Here is an 18,156-nt window from a genome sequence, read left to right on the forward strand (position 1 = left end):
GCTCTGGGACAGGAAGGTCCCGGAAACACGCCCCCCCCCCCCCCCCCCCCCCCCCATGGGATACTGAGGTCCAAGAGAGCCGGGAGGGCAGCGGACATAGCCCATCCCCGATGGGGACCCACCGTGGGCCGGTGTCACTTTCGCTTCTCCTATCCTTCTTGCGCTTGCTGGAGGCGGGGCACCTCCCGACCGACCAGGGCTCCACCCTGGAGGTGGCCGCGGGTGGGCAGTCTCCCCGCAGTGTCCCTGCCCCCAGATGAGGAGGCAAACAGTGAGTGGCTGGTTTTGTCGGTGGCTCGGTGAGTAACTGGACTAGGCCGGGTTTTTCAGCGGGTGGGGCGGGTGGGGAGGCGGGGCCGCGACCAGGGGCGGGGCCGGTTGGCCCTAGACTCGGAGAGGAACTTCTCTTAGCTCAAGGTTCCCTCCCTGTAGCCTGTCCGGAGCGCAGCCCCTGGCCCCCCGCGTCCCTCACCCCAGACCCGCAGTTTCCCCCGGGCGTTTGCAGCCGGCGGCAGTGTCGCGCGCAGCTGGAGCGGCAGGTGTAGTGGCTGCTGTGCAGTGAGAGTGCCCTCGCAGGGGTCCTGCTACCTGGAGCCAGGGACCTGCAGGTGAGGTGACAGGCTCGCGTGGCCCTTGCTGGAAGGAAGCGCTGGCAGCGGGTCGGGGAGGGGCTGCTTGGAAAAGAGAGAGGACGCGCGGGGAGGGTAGGCTTCTTAGCGTCCGCGGCCACCCGGTGCGCAGCGAGGGTGTGGGTCCCCCCCCACCCCCCGCGCCCCTCCGCCCAGGTTCCTCCTGTTGAGACGGAGCCCACTGGTTGGGCTCCCGCAGAGCGCCCCCCACCCGGTGCTTCCCGAATCCTGGCGGGCGGGAGAGGGGGTGCGGGAACACGGAGAACTTCCCCTTTTCAGGCAGGGAGGGAAGTTGCATTTCGGACGTGCAGAGCTCCAGTATCTGACGGCACCAACGGCAAAGGAGACTGGTGGCTGAGCAGAGAAACTTTACTGTCAGAAATTATGTGGCAGAGATCTAAATCGCTCCGGGAGCAGGTCCTTTTACAATCCCTGTGTGGGGCAAGCTGGCCTTGGACTTGAAGAGGGGAGCTGCAAGCAGCCTCACTGGCTGTCCCCAGATCTGTCCCTCCCAGGTCGGGGTTTGGCTAGGTGACTCAGGCTCTCAGGCCAGCAGCCTCCCAGGACCCCCTATCTTGGGCCACCTGCACCTTTGGCCACAACCTTTCCTTTGCCTACCCTTCCCCCCCATTCTGTCCTTGGTGATCCACCCCTGCCCTGATCGCTGCTGCTGGCTCATCAGCCCCCTTCCTGCTACTGTCACCATTAAAGTGACCTTTGGTTCCATTTGTTAGCTGTGACCTTGGCTTTAAAGGTCACAGCTAAGGAAATCTTGTGATTTCCTTGAATTGAAACAATGTCTTAATCAGGTTTCCACGTCCTGCTCATCCCTCTCAGACATTCTACCCTGCACTGAGCTGGGTTGTGAGCACTGGGCCCGCCCTAGGCCTGGACCACGCCCTGAGACTTCCCGGACTCAGGATTCCTAAGGCTATTCCTGAGGCTCTCCAACATCTCTTCAGGCGGACCTCTCTGCACGCCAGCCTCTGCCTCTGTAGGCGTCTTCCACTCAGCACCGCCTTGTGGGGCACAAAGCAGGAAGCCTGGCCTTCACGCTGCCTGTCACCACCAGAGCCAATAAGCAGAGACAGGGACTGAGTGAGTCTTTATGGACACTTTTTTCAGACAGCCGGCGACGTGAGAAGATAGTGGGTTTGTACCCTAACAGGCTGTCTGAAATTCCATTTGAAACCGACCCTTTTTATAAGGAGAAGAAAGTGTAGGTGAGGGGTTTGGGGGATTCAGGGGGAAAGTTAATCGGATAAAAAGCTGTAGCATTCAGTCATCTGTGCCCTGGGCGGTGCTAAAAAACAATTAGGGGTGAGAGGTACAAACTGTGACCCAATCCTGTTTTGAAGGGCCATCCTGGTAGAAACATTAAAAAGTTCTTTAGGCAGGCATTTTCTAGCAATAAAAGGCAAGCCCATTTTTCAAGAATTGTAATGCCAAGGGCTAGTGTGGTTGGGAGAAACAATTTTGATAATAAATGCCCCAGTGCCGGGCCCCTCCCACCACATATCAGTATGTACAAATAGAGGCAGAGCCGGAACTGTTGTTTCATCAAGCCTAAGTAGTATTCTCCAGTTAGCTCCCCAGCTCCCCACTACAAAACGACTTTTGGGGAGATAAGCAATGGCGGCATTCGGTCTTCGGCACGAAGACCAAGAGACTGACTCTTTAGGACTAGTGTCTAAGGTACAAGGAGGAACCAGAGGGGGATTGAGAGTATGATGAATCCTCTCCTGGGTGTGCAGGCCAATTGTAGTTACTGTGAAAAGCTGATAGTAATAATTACTGTATTGCTCTTTACTTGTAGCATAAAGTTGTTCCTTTAAAGGAAAGCACAAAGTGTCAATAAGAACAGAAGAATAAACTAGGGAATACTTAGCAACATAAACTGTACTTTTTGGCGCCAGCATCCAGTGCTTGTTTTCTTCTAATGAGCTGTCTAGTCTGTTAGCTGATCAGTTTTCATTTTCAGGTAGCAGAGCTTGATGTCTGTTTTGTTCATTATAAGGCTTCGCCCTTTTAGCTGGAAGCCAGACAGGACCTGTAGGGATGGAAACACATACATACCCTCTTCCCTATGTTAAGAGGTGTACGGGGCCCTGTCAAGTACCATCTCCCAGCAGATCTCTGTATAGAACCTGAGGATAAGATGACTTTGGTGCTTTCTTTTGAAAATGTTTCTCAGTTGGAGTACAGAGTGATTCATCACAGTTTAGAAAACTATAGGTGAACATAGTTAACATAATCAGATTTTGGGGGGTAGACTCCTGACTCCTCCTTTCTTGTTTTTTAAGAAGATTTTTAAAGGTATGATGCACCCGTTCAACAATTACCTGACCAGTATTCCTGTTTTATGTTGGATATTCTAACACTGAAGGAAGGCTTGAGTAGAATGGGCAAGATATCCTGGGCCATTATCAGTTTCAATTTGCTGAGGCCGACCTAAATGACTGAAGGCTTCAAGCCAATGGGCTTGTATATTTTTTGCAGATTCTCCTATTAAAGCAGATGCGTGTACGGCATCAGAGTAAGTATCAATAGAAATGTGAACATTTGAATTTTCCAAAGGTAGCATAATGAGTGACATCTGTTTAATAAATCATTTGAGAGCTTAGTCTTTGAGGGTTAACTCCTGTGGATGGAGATGTCTTATTTAGTAAGGGCTTAACAGTCAGGACATTCTTTAATAATTTGCTTAGCTTGGGAATGATAAAGAAAGAATCTTTTAAGTTTTTCTATTACTTTTTCTGTTTAGATTTGGGGGTATGATTTTCACCCTCCTGGGAGGGCTCTTTTAAGCCTTTAACCCTTGGCCTTCTGGTTTGCAACAGGTAGGGAGCAGTTGGCTGAAAAATAGCCTCAGTTTTAAAAGTGCCTTTGTTTGTTTGTTTGTTTGTTTGTTTGGAAAGACACGCCCTCTGCTGTTTTTGCAAGCAGCAACGAGTTTGAGCAGCAAGTTAACTGCCCTGTTGTTCTTAGGATTTGGTAGCTTTTAGGTTTAGAGTTTGCAAGGAAAATTGGAAGGATGGGTGGAGGCGATCTGCTCAAACAAGTTTTAGATAAAAGTGGCGTGAGCCAAGAGCCTTTCGTGAGTCGATTGACTAATCCTTTCCTCCGGGAGAATAGCCAGTTCTTCCCTAAGGAAATGATCTGTGTTTATAGGAACTGAGTTAAAAAATAATACTTAGTTTTCCACAGAAAAGGGCTAGTTCTTTCTGGGAGATAGTACACTTATATTTTGTTTTTATAATAAAAGGTCACGGCTCTGGCATAAACAAGGAGAATTTTTAATATTTCTTTAACACATCACATCTCCCATTCCACTTATAGCATGCTTTAGACTAACAAATTTACGAACACATTCATAACTTTTAGAAACAGTTTTTCCTCTACTGGCAAATACATTCACTTTTTCCCCCCTATTTTTGGTGATTAATTACTGCATTCCTGGGGTATGCCCAAAAGGGCGCTGTCTCAGTATCTAGTGCCCTTGACAACTTCAGGGAGGCTGGAGAAGACGGAGGGAGGATGCTAAGCTCCACACGCTTGTTCCCAGGACCAGAGCAGTCCCTGGGCCCTCAGAAGGAAGAATCAGACTGATTAAAAGACACATTTTCTCGTTATTTTTCTTCCTGCGCTTTTTACTGCCTGAGGGAAGTGAGATCTTTTTCTTTTTCTTTTTAATAATCAATTTAAATTCTTTCTGAGTAGAATCCTTATGATGTAACAACATTAGAGATTTCATGCTATTTACCAAAACATTTTGGGGCTGAGACGTTATTTTTAAAACAGAAATAAAAACAAAACTCAAGCAAACCAGTATTTTCAAATTAAATCCTCTAAAGGAGGGAGAGAGACTCTAGTCTTTATCTCACACCGCCTGGTGCTGTTTCAACTTCTGCCGCCCAACTTTTCCCTGAATAACTATGTCTAAAGGTCGCTTATCAGGGAGATATCTGGCAGCCTTAAGAAGCTGCTGAATTAGCTTAAAACATTGCTTTTGTTCTTTAGAGAGCCAGTTCCCCATGGTTGAGGATTGGCAGAAACTAAAAAAAAATTTTTTTTGAACAAATAAAAGAACCTTTTTTTGATATTTTTCCCACCACAAGTGTGGCGACTACAAACCCAATTTCGCTCTCACTCTGTCTGCACCTTTAAGTCCTACTCGTTTTTAGTCAAAAGAATGTAGTGGGTCATAATGTACTGTTGGTGAAAACCATCAGGGAGGGCTGCCTGGTATCTAGGGTACCCTAACCCTGCCTATGGGTTTCAGGTTTTTCCCACAAGTTTAAGACTGCGAGCGGGGCTCGATGTGCCAGGTGACCAACCTTTATATTGCGGTTTCTGACCGAGCTGAGAGTTAAATTAACTGTGATTGGGATTCCCTGTGACGCCCTTGCACATCTTGGGGGATTGACCCCTGACACGTCCGCAAGGCCCTGACTCATGTAGGAATGCCCGAGATCTCTAGCCAGAGGGAGGAATGCCTTTTGTCTTCGGTGCTCTGCAGGCAGCTGAGACACTCATAAATAACTCGGAAACTAACTCTGAGTTCTCAAAGCAATCTTAGGAGTCCGGTTGAAGCCAAAACATTGATTTACTATCTGCTTTTCTGTTTACAGGCAGGCGGAGGGAAAAGGCAGAATCAAAAGGGCGGCAAAAAGCAGCTTTTAAAGAAAGAACGAACAGAGGTGCTTATAAGAAAAAAAAAGCTAATTGAAAGGAAAATTCATTGTTCTCTCTCCCAAGCCTAAAACCTGATTGGGAATTGTGTCATGGAGATGGGCTTGTGAGTGGTTTTACAGTGTGCCTCTCGTGTGGACTTTTGTCTGCGGTTGGCAGGAAACCTAGTGTTTTTCCTGGCCCACGTCCAACTTATGGGGCTTCGCTCTCATGGCTCTTAAACTATCAACTCGTGCCCAAGGGGTGCGGCGATTACCAGAGAGAGAGAAGGAGGCTTTTGCTTACTAAAGAGCGTGTGGTCTCAAGAGAGAGCGACCTTGGAAATACCCTTTTTTTCTGAAATCCATCACACCCTACGACCTTGCCGAAAAGCACTTGGTGTCATCGGCCCTTACCTGGGCTGATGCGCGCATTCCAACCACCTTTGTGTGTTATCCACAAGGACAGCTCGTAGCCTCTGGGTCCCTGTTCCTGGCGCCAGGTGATGCAGACTCTGGCCCTCCGGAGTCTGTGTGTTGTGGATGCGGTGCACAAATTCACACGGAGTACCGAGTCCTGTGGGGACGAAGGGACCGCACGGACACTCTCTCAAGGGGAGAGTGCCTCTGAGTGCCTTAGCCACTCTCTCAAGAGGAGAGTGCCCCGACCTTTGCCTGGACAGGCTTTTATTGCTTTCCAGTTGCATTACATCAAGGAAGGTTCTCATTATATCTTGATTTAGTTAAGTGATTACTTCTTACGGATAACAAAAAAGGAGAAAAAGTTGGTCTTCGTGTATCTAGGATAACCCGCCTTTGAAATGTCCATCCTCCTCTTCCTCAGACCCCTCAGGGTGCAGCCAGGAGACCGGGGACTGTCTCCTGCTTCTGTTGTCTTGTCCCCTGCCCCGCCCCCACCTTGTCTCCTGCTATAGACGTTAACTATCCTGTGCTCACCACGTGAGAGATGTGTGTCTCTCTTACTTTTCATCCCATCCCAGAGATTTGCCTGCTTCACTTTCTCCTCCTTAAATCTACTCTCGGTGGTCCTCACACAGCCCTGACTCCCTCTGGTCTCCTTCTCCGAATCTAGTGTATGAAATCAGCTGCCAACCACTGTTCTCTGGAGCATTTTCTCATTCCATTGAGATTTTACTTCCTGGAAACTGACCTTAGTTTGCCTCAAATAAGCTCTTGCAGGACTTTCTCTTAGTCTGGACACTGTGCTCACTGACAGCATTAAGTTCTTTATACAAAGTAATCTGCCTCTCTGATTCTTACTTTAATGGGTGATGTTAAACAAAAAAATTTAGCTCCCATGGCTGAAAGCCTTTTTTAAAAGAAAGGGCTTATCAGGCCATTGCTGGCGAAAAATGGAGAGTGGCGTTGGGGCCTGAACCCCGAGGAGGAGGCCAGGAGGGGAAGGCCTGGAGTTCTGCAAGCGTGTTTTGTGCACGGGCAGGGCGGGGGTGGAAGGGATGGAATGGATTCTGGAAAGATTTACAGAAGCAAGAGACTGAGGGGTTGGGGCAGGGACAGGGAGAGGAGGAGCAGGCTAAGTCAGGCGTGGGCCCAGCCCAGTCCCTGAAGCCCTGTGAAAATAAGAAGTAGGGTCTCCTGGGCTCCGCAATGCCTGGCTGGTCTCTCTTCTGGGTCGCCGTGGGAAGAGTCACTTGGAAATGAATCTTAAATTCCAACAGACACCCAGCCTAGCAGTGGCTTTCGTCAGAGGTCAGGGGGCTGACCCTCTTTCTCTTTCTCTTTGGCCACTGTGATTTTAACTTAGAACATCCCTGAATTTTTTTTTGTCCGGTAGGACAACAAAAACTGACTTAGGGTTTTTGTTTTAACAAGCTGGGTCTGGCAGCAGGCAGGGCAGCCCCAGCTGCAGAGTGAGGCGGGGTCCTTCTGGATGGGAGTGCAGGCAGAGAAGAGTTCTGTTGATGCCAAGGGGGGCCCATCCAGGTGGAGAGGGACAGGCAGAAGAGCACTTCCTCCCGGCCCACCTTGTGTAATCGTCTCTGGTTTTAAGAGTGGGCTGAAAACGGCTCGTGTTTAACTGTGGTGACCATGGTTATCAATCCCTCTCTCCAGTGTAGGGCCTTTGGGGAGGTTAGCTTAGGAGGGGCCTGGTTTCTGGCAGGTGGCTGGGGATATCCCTGGGCAGGAACGTGTCCTGCAAGTGATGGGCCTGGCCACTCCATGGGACTCCGCTCACTGGATTTACTGCCTGGGCATGCAGTGGCCTTGGCTTCACACCACTCTCTCTAAGCACCGTGTCCTTCCTGCCAGGCTGGGGGAACTGGGGGCCATGCAGGTACAGGGCGAGGTGCTCAGAGACCAGAGCTTTGCCACCTGAGTTCACTGCACAAGCTCGGCTCTTGTCCTCCACACAGAGACCTGGTTTGAGGCCAGTGCTTGATGGCAGGGCCCCGCATGGTCCCTGTGCTATGTCTGTTCCTCCCTCTGGCATTGGAGTGGGGACAGAGCAGAGGACCGAGTCACCCAGCCTCAGGTCCTTCTTGTCCTTCTGTGGCAGGTCTTCAAGTAGTCCTTGAGGTCTGGTGGAAGACTGCTAATGTTCTTGAAGGTCAGGGCCTCAGGGAGTGGTCTGTTGGGTCAAGGTCATCTTCCACAGGTTAGCACATCTTTGCTGCTGGTCCAAGTGACCTTGGATCCTTTCATGGCTCACTATTGTTAAACCACTTCAACAAGAGGCCACTCTTGATGCCCTCTGCCAATGTCAGGGTCCCGAAATGAGAGCAGGAAGGACCGCCAGTGTCAAGCAGCTGGTGAGACTGGCAGCCATGGCTGATCCGGGTCCCTGTCTTAGCCTCACCCAGGCTCCATGGTGCCCTGACCTCACCAGTTCAAGTTGACCACTTCAAGTTGTTTACAGGCCTTGGTTCACAGGTTAACGCTGTCCTATGCTATTTCCCCAGGGTTCTACCGTCGGTGAGAGATGGCCTTCTCAGGGGCTGGCCCCAAGGGACAGGAGCGTGGCAGGTGAGGCTCGTGCATGGCTGGGTTTCTGGGGGGCTGTGGTTCCTTCATCAGAACTGACTATGTGAGCACGCCAGTTCTCTGGACAGTCCGGGGGACAGCAACTGGGGTGGAGGGGCCCTAACTGGGCTGGAGACCTGGTCTGGCCCAGCCTGGGCTTAGCTCTCCAGAGGTGCGGTCTAAGGGGACCTGGGCTCAGAGTTCAGGTTTGAGGCCTGGGGGGCTTATCTGATACCCGGACACTCTCCAGAAACTCAGTCCCTGACCCTTCCTGCTCTTTCTTGGTCCTGAACCTTCAATACTTCCCTGGTTTCTCTGCACTGTTTCATAATTCTCCTTTGTGATTCTCTCTTCTGATGAGTTGCTGGAAAAGCACACATTTCTTGTTTTAGTGCCAATTCCCGCATGGACTTTGAATTTGCCAAGCTGCCCCTCTGCCCTGCCGTGCCACGGCACATCTCCCTTGTTTGCAGGAGGGTTGGGGGTGCTTGGCCCTCCTCGCTGATCACCTGGAACCAGCCGGTTTTCATTCATTCTGAGTCTCACATTTAAAGCAGGGACTTAGTCCCTATTCAGTGATGTGATGCAACAATGCCAAAGAAAATCACTTGATTTTGTGGGTGGACTGAAGAAATCGTTTTGCAAGTAACATATCTCTGACTTATCATCTGAAAATCTTTTAAAGTGTAAGTGCGAACACATCCTGGTGGATCATGGTTCGGTGCACTTTATGAGAGGCCAAAAAGTCTGTGACGTTTTTCCCACAAAATAAAAGACACATTTTTCATTTTCACCAATAACTTTATATATTTGGATATTTTGAGGATGTCGGCTCTCTCCCATGTGGTAGCACGTTGATCATTTTCAGTTAATGCCTCAATTTGATCGCTGTCAACTTCAGCTGGTCCACCCGACGGTGGAGCATTGTCCGGTGAGAAATCTCTAGCACAGAACTTCACAAACCACTTCTGACATGTTCATTCAGTCACAGCACCTTCTCCACACACTGCACAGATCTTTTTCTGCAGTTCAGTTGCATTTTTACCTTTCTTGAAATAATAAAGCACAATATGCCAAAAATGTTGCATATTTTCTTCCATCTTCAATATTCAAAGGGTTACACAAAAGTTCACCAATTTTGACAAGTTTCTTTAAATGCACGCTGATGACAGCTGTCACAATACAATCTAACAGCATTATTTCAAATGAAGTGAAAGACAGTTAAGTGCTACGAGAGCCGTCATATGGAAAACATCAAACGACCTTTTCGGCTGACCCAGCATTTTAACATTGTCGCTGGCCATCCACGACACCCTGTTGCCTTCTCTTGTTCCTGGAATCAGAGAGAAGAGTAAGGTTTTCTGTTTCAAGATGTGTGACCGTGCAGTGTTGTAATGCCCTGCTGCATTGGTTTGTTGGTGGCCCTTCTGTTGAGACTGGGCGTGCACAACATCCTGAGGTCTCCTTCCCAGGGATGGGACCCCGTGAGCAGCTGTGGTCACTAAAAGGCCTTAAGGCTGTGGTATGGTGTCAGAATTTCTGTCTCAAGATCGGGGATCATCCTAGTTACACACAAGCCTAGGTTTCCTCCTGCGTAAGAGGCATCCCTGCCCAGGAGAGAGAGACACCCCTGGTCTGGAGACCCAGGGAACCTGGTCAGGACTGGGCAGGGGCTGCGGTAGACAGGTGTGGCTCTGGGCCTTGGGGCGACTGGCTGGCTGTCTGCACTGAGTGAGACCCTTGGCCCCTGCGCCCAGATGTAGCCAGCGCCTGCTGGGATGGCTGGTTTGAGCCTCCAGGTGTCTGAAGCCCAGCCCTTGCCTGTGGCCATGGGCCAGCCCTCCCCCTTTGTAAAAAGAGCCTTCTGTCTCCTGAGTATTCTGTGCTCGGCTTTGTTTGGGTTGGCCAGAAACTTCATTATGTTAGTGGTGGCTATAGCAGTGCTGAGCTGTCTTTAACTTCATTAGAAACAATTTTGTTAGATTGTAATATGACAGCTGTCATATCAGCATGCATTTAAAAAAAATTATCAGCCCTGTCTGGTGCAGCTCAGTGGACTGAGTGCCAGACTATGAAGCAAAGGGTCACCAGTTTGATTCCCAGTCAGGGCACATGTCTGGGTTGTGGGCCAGGTCCCCAGTGGGGGTGCATGAGAGGCTACCATACATTGTGGTTCTCTCCCTTTCTCCCTCCCTTCCCCTCTTTCTAAAAATAAATAAAATCTTTAAAAAATTATCAAAAATGGTGAATTTTTGTGCAGCCATTTTAATGTTGAAGATGAAAGAAAACGTTCAGCATTTTTGGCATATTATGCTGTATTATTAAAAGAAAGGTAAAAATGCAATGGAAATGAAGGAAAAAGAATTTTTTTCCTGCAGTATGTGGAGAAGGTGCCGTGACTGATTGAGTGTGTCAGGAGGGGTTTGCGAAGTTTCTTGGTACTAACGCTGTTTTGGCCAAATGACTCTCTGCTGGGGGCTGTCTGATACACTGGAAGGGGTTTAGCAGCACCCAGGGGCTCTCCCCACTAGAAGCCAACAGCAGGAGAGAGCCAACATGCTCAAAATACTCAAATGAAAAGGGCTATTGGTGAAAATGAAAAATGTCTTTTATTTTACAGAAAAAATCGTAAGGACTTTTTGGCCACCCCAATAAGTCAGCCTTTTGACAAAGTTCAGATGTGCGTTCATTTGGACGCCCTGTGAGGAGGGGGGAGGGGGCATGGGGGTGGGAGCCCGGTCTTGGCCGTCAACGCCCAAGCTGCCTGGAGACACAGCAAAACGTTGATACAGCGACAGACACGGGGATGTGATGGTGAAGCAGGCGGGGCCGTGGGCTGGTTGCGTGGGGCTGCGTAGGCTCCAGGGATTCACAGACAAGTAAGACCCCGTCTGGCTTTCAGGGCTTTGTTACCGGAGATAATCAAAGTGATTGTCTTCATCACACAAACAGGTGAAGCGATTGGTGCGGAGCAGGTATTCAGCGTGGGCAGTCACGGCTGTCTTCGTTATTGAGAGTTGGTGAATATCATGTTTTCCTGGGAAACACTCCCTTGTACCCAAGGCAACAATAAACAGATGGAAATAAACATCGGCAGTGTGGCTGTCCAGAGCCTCTGTCTGTCTGGCAGAAACGCGTGCATTTTTAGTGAGAGCTGTAATACCGGTTGAACCTCTGACACTTGGATCCTCAGGAAGAGGCCGCTGCCCCAGGGGCTGGAGCCTCAGGCGAGCATCTCCCAGTCAGGACAGTGCACTCTCTGCTGGGTGCTGGGTCAGCGCGGTTACACCTCGGCCAGGATGCGCCGGCTGGCCCCTGGGAAGCCCTGTAGTGGGATTTCCAAGCCACGGGTTGTGGGGACCTTCTTCCTCCGCACGCTTTTCTGTCATCAGCGGGTTCTGGGCAGGAAGCCAGACGCAGCAGGAAGAGAAGGGAAGCCCTGGTCACTGCAGCCAGGGGCCCACTCTGCCTTTCTTCTGCTCTGGTTTTGGGGAGCAGCCCTGGGAGTGGGCTCCAGGAAGGCACGATGTGGAAGGAGGCGTGGCTAGGGTTCGCTCTAAGGGACGTCGCAGGTGAAGACACACTTTAGACTCAGCATTTGTTCCTCGAGTCCGTGTTACTGGAATGACCACACTCATTTGCATGTTGTCCATGGTCGCTTTCACATGACGGTGGCTGAGTGGTTGTGGCAAAGCTGAAATGGTTGCAAAGCCAAAAATACTTGATGTCTGGCAATGTCTGGCTTCCATGGCAGTCCAGGGTGAATGTGTTATTTTAAAAATTAGGTCAGGTTTGTGTGCCAGGTGAACATGAGCTGAGCAGTGACTGGCCGTGCTCTTTCTGTGTGAGTGACCTTTGATCTTGTTCTGTTTGGGTTCCTCATTTCTGATCCACCCTGCTCCCCCCGGGCACCCCCCTCCCGTGGGCCGGGCCCTGGGCGAGGGGAGGAAGAGGGAAGGGCACAGAGAGGGGAGTGAGGCTCAAAGCGGGCGTCTCTCCTTCCCTCTATGCGCCACAAGCTTCCTGCTGACCCAGGGCACTTTGTCACCATGTTGGCCACTGGACCCCAGTGCTCTGCTAACCTTCTACTTTCCTGGTTTGGAACAGTGACCGCCGCGTCCAGCTTTGCAATCCAAACCTGGCCAAGATGAAGGAGGACATTCTCTACCACTTGGACCTCAGCACCAGCACGCACGACCTCCCAGCCATGTTTGGGGATGTGAAGGTAAGGAGCGGGGATTGATTCTGGGGACCTGTCCCCTGATCGCCGCCTCACTGGTGACACGAGTTGTGACCCCTCACAGAGGGCCGAGGTGACAGAGGCAGGGTCACAAAGTGATAGGTATATAGTGGACTTTTCCCAACTGTCACTGTTGAAGGGTAGGAACTTGTGAGTAAAAGAACACTCTCAGAAATGCCACCTTAGTGGCCCCTCTAACTTCTCACCCACTGACTGTCCCTTGGAGCCGATGGAAGTGTCTCCCAAGCCTCATCCAGAGAATGGAGAAAACGGGGTGGGGAGCGGGGCACTCAGTGAGAGTGAGTATATGAGTGTGAGTGAGTATGTGCGTGTAAGTGTGAGTGAGTGTGTGAGTGTAAGTGTGAGTGGGTGAGTGAGAGTGTGAGTGTAAGCATGTGTGAGTGTAAGTGTGAGTGAGTGTGTGAGTGTAAGTAAGTGAGTGTGTGAGTGAGATGCGTGTTGACACTGATTCCTCCACGGCCTCGAGTGTGCCCTCCAGGCCGTTTTCCCCACAAAGTCTCAGCCTCTCAGCTCTGACTGATCCTCCCTCACGCCTCTGAAAAGGTCGAATCCCGCGGGTGAGCGCGGGCTCACGTTTAGAACTCCAAACCAGAACGTGCCAGGGAGGGCAAGACCGCATGGCCTTGGCGCCGACTCCCATCTGACTGTGGAGTTCTGGCCGGGGCTGCGCTCGCGCACTTGCTCCGTGCTTTCCTTCCCAGCCCTCCCCATCTGTTCCCGTTCATTCCGCGTCCCGTCTCCTGAGGAGTGCGATTTTCTTCTTCTTCCTCAGAGATGAACAGTTCTTTTGTCAGCCAACTCCCTCGCACTGGGGCACTTGCTTTTCTTGTGTGAAACAAAAGGAAAGGTGTGCTCTCAGCTCTCTGACCCCACCCCTGACCCTGTGGCTGCCACTTTCTGTGCCTGGGCCATGGGGCGCTTGGGCGGCCAGGTGAGAGGTGGGGGCAGGAGCCCGTTTTGTAGGTGGGCTGTGGGGCCCTGGTCACCCGGGTGAGAAGCCCACGCCACCTTACTCCACACCCAGCTCCCGCCAGGACAGTGAGCTGCTGGCCTCAGGCTGGACGGAGGCTGGTGGGCGTGGAGCGGACTGGCTTCCCCCAGCGCCTGGGTCTGTGTCCCTGGGAGCTGTGGCTGGTGGCAGTGCCGTGCAGTGCCAGAGCCTCCCACCCTGCACGGGAATTTCAGGAGCCAGGACCCCCAAACTCCAGGGAGCACCGAATCAGCAAGAGGCCTCCCTAGGCGTGGTCCGTCTGGCGAGGGCCAGGGGACTGGCATTTCTAGCACGTTTCAGGAGGGGCATGTGTTGCTGGTTGGGGCCCTGCTGTGCAGGTGTGGGCTGCCCCTGTGCTGACAGGGTCTGCTGTCCGTCTGTCCATACCCACAGTTCGTGTGTGTGGGCGGCAGCCCCTCCCGGATGAAAGCCTTCATCAAGTATGTGGCCTCGGAGCTCGGCCTGGACCGCCCAGGCAAGGACTATCCCAACATCTGCTCAGGCACTGACCGCTACGTCATGTACAAGGCGGGGCCTGTGCTGTCCGTCAGCGTGAGTACCTGTCCCCCGAATTGGGCGGCCATCCTGTGCTCTGCAGGCCCCCATCCCTCAGGCAGGGTCCAGGCCCCTCACCTCCTGTGGACCCCATCGGGCTGGGAGCAGCTGGGGAGAGCTGAAGTGTCCCTGCCTCAGGAGCAGCACCTGCTTGTGTAGCGGCCCTGGGGCCTGGGGGCATCCTGGGGGAGGTGGCCCTGGAAGGGCAGGAGGCAGGGATGAGACACAGACGGGATGAGACAGAAGGAAGCCAAGCCTTGCCTCGGGGCACATCCTGGGGCGATTAGCACTTAGTGCAGCTGAGAGAGAAAAGCCAGCCCAGTGTACCCGAGGCCAACACCTGGGGGAGCTGGCAGGGCTGGCTGTCACCCCGCATGGGGACTGTGGGAGCTTTCCTGCTTCCCAAAGTTTCCAGTTTTTATTTATTTTTTTAAATTAATTTTATTTACTATTTTTTATATTATATTATTTATTTATAGAGAGGGGAAGGAAAAAGAGAGGAAGAGAAGTATCAGTGTGTGGTTCCCTTTTGAGTGCCCCCTACTGGGGACCTGGCCTGCAACCCAGGCCTGTGCCCTGACTGGGAATTGAACTGGTGACGCTTTGGTTCTCAGGCCAGTGCTCAGTCCACTGAGCCACACCAGCTGGGGCTGGAAGTGTCCTATCTTCTAAGCCTTTGTGTTGAGGTGCATTCTTGGGGGCCACGGGCAGGAGCGCCCACAGAACACATGGGGGCTTGTGGGCCGTAACGCTATGTCTCTCCCGGGGCAGCATGGGATGGGCATCCCTTCCACGGCCATCTTGCTGCACGAGCTCCTCAAGCTCCTGTACCATGCGCGCTGCTCCGGCGTCACTGTCATCCGCATTGGCACATCCGGTGGCATAGGTGAGGGGCGGGCGACTTCTGCGTGGGGCTTGGTGGCGGGGGACAAGCACTCAGCTCCCTGTGGAGGGTGGGTGGGTGGGCCTGGGCATCAGAGCTCCTTTTCCGGACCTGGCAGAAGGAGGTGTGGGAAGGGGCTGTCCACCTGCAAATGCTCGGCCCACAGCAGACGGCCCGGGCCAGGCAGCTGCTTGTACATGGTGAGCCGCTTGTGGGCCGCAGGCTTCCTCTCTGGCCTTCGTCCCCGAGTCGCTGCTGCACACCCTTCCCCGCCACTCTCCCACCTGCCTCCCGAAAGGGTCTGAAGCATCTTACAGGAAACCCTGCTGGAAAGTCAAGGGCAGTGGGGGGGTCGGGAGAGGGAGAGAGAATACAAATTTAGATAAGAATGCATCTGCCCTAAAGGAAAATGCAGTGGTTAGGAGTTGGTTGATTTGCAGCCAGGCTTGGGTGCACAGGGCTCGTAGTACGGTTCTTGTCCACTTTTGTGTTTGCTTGACATCTTCCAAAATGGAAAGGCACAAAACAGGGGCCGATGAAATGCACTGCGGTGCTGGCGTGCCCGACAGGTAAAAATAGAGCCGAGCGGAAGACACGTATCTTGGGAGGAGAGGTTTCTGGTCGTTTCTACTTCCTTGCACCTTTCTCCTCCGTGTTTTCTGCAATGCTTGGGCCTTAATATCCGTGACTGTCAGGGATTTGAGGGGGGAGAGAGACCCTCACCCCTTCTTTTTAGCACGTGACTGCTGCTGCAGCACTTCAGCGCACAGGTGGGCCGTGCCCCTCCATGTGCTGGCTGCACCCTCTGTCCACTCCACGTGACCGCGACGCCTCTTCCTCCTTCAGGCCTGGAGCCCGGCTCCGTGGTCATCACCCAGCAGGCGGTGGACGCCTGCTTCAAGCCAGAGTTTGAGCAGATGGTGCTGGGCAAGCGGGTGGTGCGCAGACCCGACCTGGATGCGCAGCTTGTGCAGGAGCTGATGCAGTGCTCCACGGAGCTGAACGAGTTCCCCACGGTCGTGGGCAACACCATGTGCACCTCGGACTTCTACGAAGGTGATGATGGGGTGGCCAGTCCCCCGTGGGCTGGGGCTTCCCTGCCTCCTGCCTCATCAGTGTTTCTGCTTTGGTGGTAATGCCTGCATGTGAGTGGGTGGTCCAGGCTCCCACGAAGGTGGGCTGCAGTGGTCGAGAGCATCCCTGTAGGCAGCACAGCCGCGTCACTGTGGGCCCCTCCTTGTGTCCCTAGGCCAAGGCCGCCTGGACGGTGCCCTGTGCTACTACACGGAGCAGGAGAAGCAGGAGTACCTGCAGGCGGCCCACGCGGCCGGCGTCCGCAACATTGAGATGGAGTCGACCGTCCTCGCCGCCATGTGCAATGCCTGCAGTGTCCCAGGTAGGTGGGCACTGAGCCACTGCCCCATTGAACAACCTGAACACCCTCTCCCGGCCCTCCCAGGCATCCGCCCTGTCCCCAAGGCCTGCCCGGGACTGGGCGGCATTGTGCACCCCTGTGCTCAGACCACCTTCGATTGTAACATGGCCAATTGCCAATTCTCAGTGTCTCTGCAAGGACTCACGTGCCACCAAGTGCACTGAGGAAGGTGACTGGAAGGCCCCCCGGCCTCGAGTAGGTTTTGAGGCAGTGAGCCTGCCTGAGGCCCTGAGATGGGCCTACTTTTCAATCTGGACTTGCGTTGGAGTTTGTCCACTTCAAGTTCCTTCCTAGTCACCCTGCGAGGAAGGGCCAGCTCTGCTGTCCAGGATTCCTGCCTCCTTGTCACCATCACTTGCCTTTCAAGGCGGTGCAAGACCAGGGCTGGCGTGGGACGTGCTTGGGACTCTTGGAAGCAAAGGGACAGAGAATAAGAATGGGGCAGGGCAGGGCAGGGTGGCCGGAGGAGCAGCACCCAGGCCTTGCTGAGATCCCCATCCGCCCCCACTCTTGCTGATTGGAGGACCTGGTCCTGGTCCAGTGGCTTGAGTGAGGAGCCCCGAGCTCTGTGCTGACGCGGCCTTTGCTCTCCGCAGCGGCCGTGGTGTGTGTCACCTTACTTGACCGCCTGCAGGGGGACCAGGTCTCCAGCCCCCATGAGGTGCTGGCTGAGTACCAGGAGCGGCCCCAGAAGCTGGTCAGCCACTTCATCAAGAAGCGGCTCGCGGCGGCCTAGAGTCCCTGCGTCTCGACGATGAGTGTCCTTGGGGCTGCAAATAAAGTCTGGTCCAGATCCCTGCTCTGACCTTGCACACTCTGTATGAGGGAGAATGGGGAACAGCCCAGCGCACGGGCTTGAGCTGCACAGTCCATGCAGACACAGGATTTTCCAGTGATTCCCTGTGCAGTGCAGACCCACACTGTCCAGGGCCCCTGGTGTTTGGGAGCTGGCGTGGAGGGAGGGCTGCAGGTTGGTTCCCAACAGTGCAGGCGGGTGTGCCCCTTGCCTAGTGGTCCAGGGCCAACTGTCTACACTGTTCCTGAGTTACAAACAGCCACGTCTCTGGAACCTTCTGCATCAGCCCGGTAACTGCCGTGGTCCCATCTGCTTTCCACCCTGCTGCCTGATGGGTCTGGGGCGGGCCCTGGGATGGTGGGTTGGAGCATCCACCTTCGTTGGGCATGCCTGCTGGAGCCTGTTCTTGGGTATTCAGTCCTGTGTTCCCTGGGTGGGTGCTGGGGCCGTGTCCTGCAGTTAGCTGTGTGACCCAGGAGCAGGGAAGTGTGGGGACCCTGGTGTGACAGGTATGGTCCCTGCATTCCTCAGGGATTCTGAGAGTCACACCCAATGGGGGGTTAGAAGCAGGCAGGTCGGGTGCGCTGAGCCCCAGCACAGCAGGGAGCTCCATCGCTCTGGGTGCTGAGGAGCCCCACCTCCCCTCAGGCCTGGAGGCTGTCGGGGCAGGGGGTAAGTCCCCTCCAGTCCTGCCCCAGCGCCCCCTCCACCCCTCATGTCTGCTGCACCCCAACAGGAGGCTGGCCGAGAGGAGGAGCCCTGGAGGGTGGGGTCTGTGTGGGGTCACCAGGTCTCAGCCGACGGGGGAGCCCCTCACACCCCTCCAGGCAAGTGTGGCTGTGGAGTCCCTGACGAGGCAGAGAGGACACAGACCTTGGGCTCAGATGGCCCTTAAGCTGAAGAGGAGGCTGCTCCCGCCCGGAGAGGGGCTGG

General features: G+C 53.4%; 1 protein-coding gene across 1 annotated transcript; it reads left to right on the forward strand.

Moving 5' to 3' along the window:
* The first annotated feature begins 387 nt into the window (after positions 1 to 387).
* Positions 388 to 17,220, forward strand: UPP1 (uridine phosphorylase 1). The gene is made up of 8 exons (XM_037156035.2): positions 388 to 608; positions 8,242 to 8,305; positions 12,410 to 12,527; positions 13,948 to 14,106; positions 14,881 to 14,995; positions 15,839 to 16,048; positions 16,242 to 16,388; positions 17,024 to 17,220. The coding sequence occupies exons 2-8, from the start codon at positions 8,262 to 8,264 to the stop codon at positions 17,161 to 17,163; spliced, it is 933 nt and encodes a 310-aa protein (XP_037011930.2). The 5' UTR covers positions 388 to 608; positions 8,242 to 8,261; the 3' UTR covers positions 17,164 to 17,220.
* Positions 17,221 to 18,156: the final 936 nt, after the last annotated feature.

This window comes from Artibeus jamaicensis, unplaced genomic scaffold (assembly GCF_021234435.1).
Source record: "Artibeus jamaicensis isolate MK-2021 breed Jamaican fruit bat unplaced genomic scaffold, CSHL_Jam_final contig_1016, whole genome shotgun sequence".
In the NCBI taxonomy this organism is placed as follows: Eukaryota; Metazoa; Chordata; class Mammalia; order Chiroptera; family Phyllostomidae; genus Artibeus; species Artibeus jamaicensis.

What these genes read in the sequence shown, in the direction of transcription:
- UPP1 (XM_037156035.2), top strand. Translation starts at nt 8,262, where the DNA reads ATGGCCTTCTCAGGGGCTGGCCCCAAGGGACAGGAGCGTGGCAG. An exon ending in AAGGGACAGGAGCGTGGCAG is followed by an intron (nt 8,306 to 12,409) that starts GTGAGGCTCGTG and finishes GGTTTGGAACAG; the next exon opens with TGACCGCCGCGTCCAGCTTT. An exon ending in CAATGCCTGCAGTGTCCCAG is followed by an intron (nt 16,389 to 17,023) that starts GTAGGTGGGCAC and finishes TGCTCTCCGCAG; the next exon opens with CGGCCGTGGTGTGTGTCACC.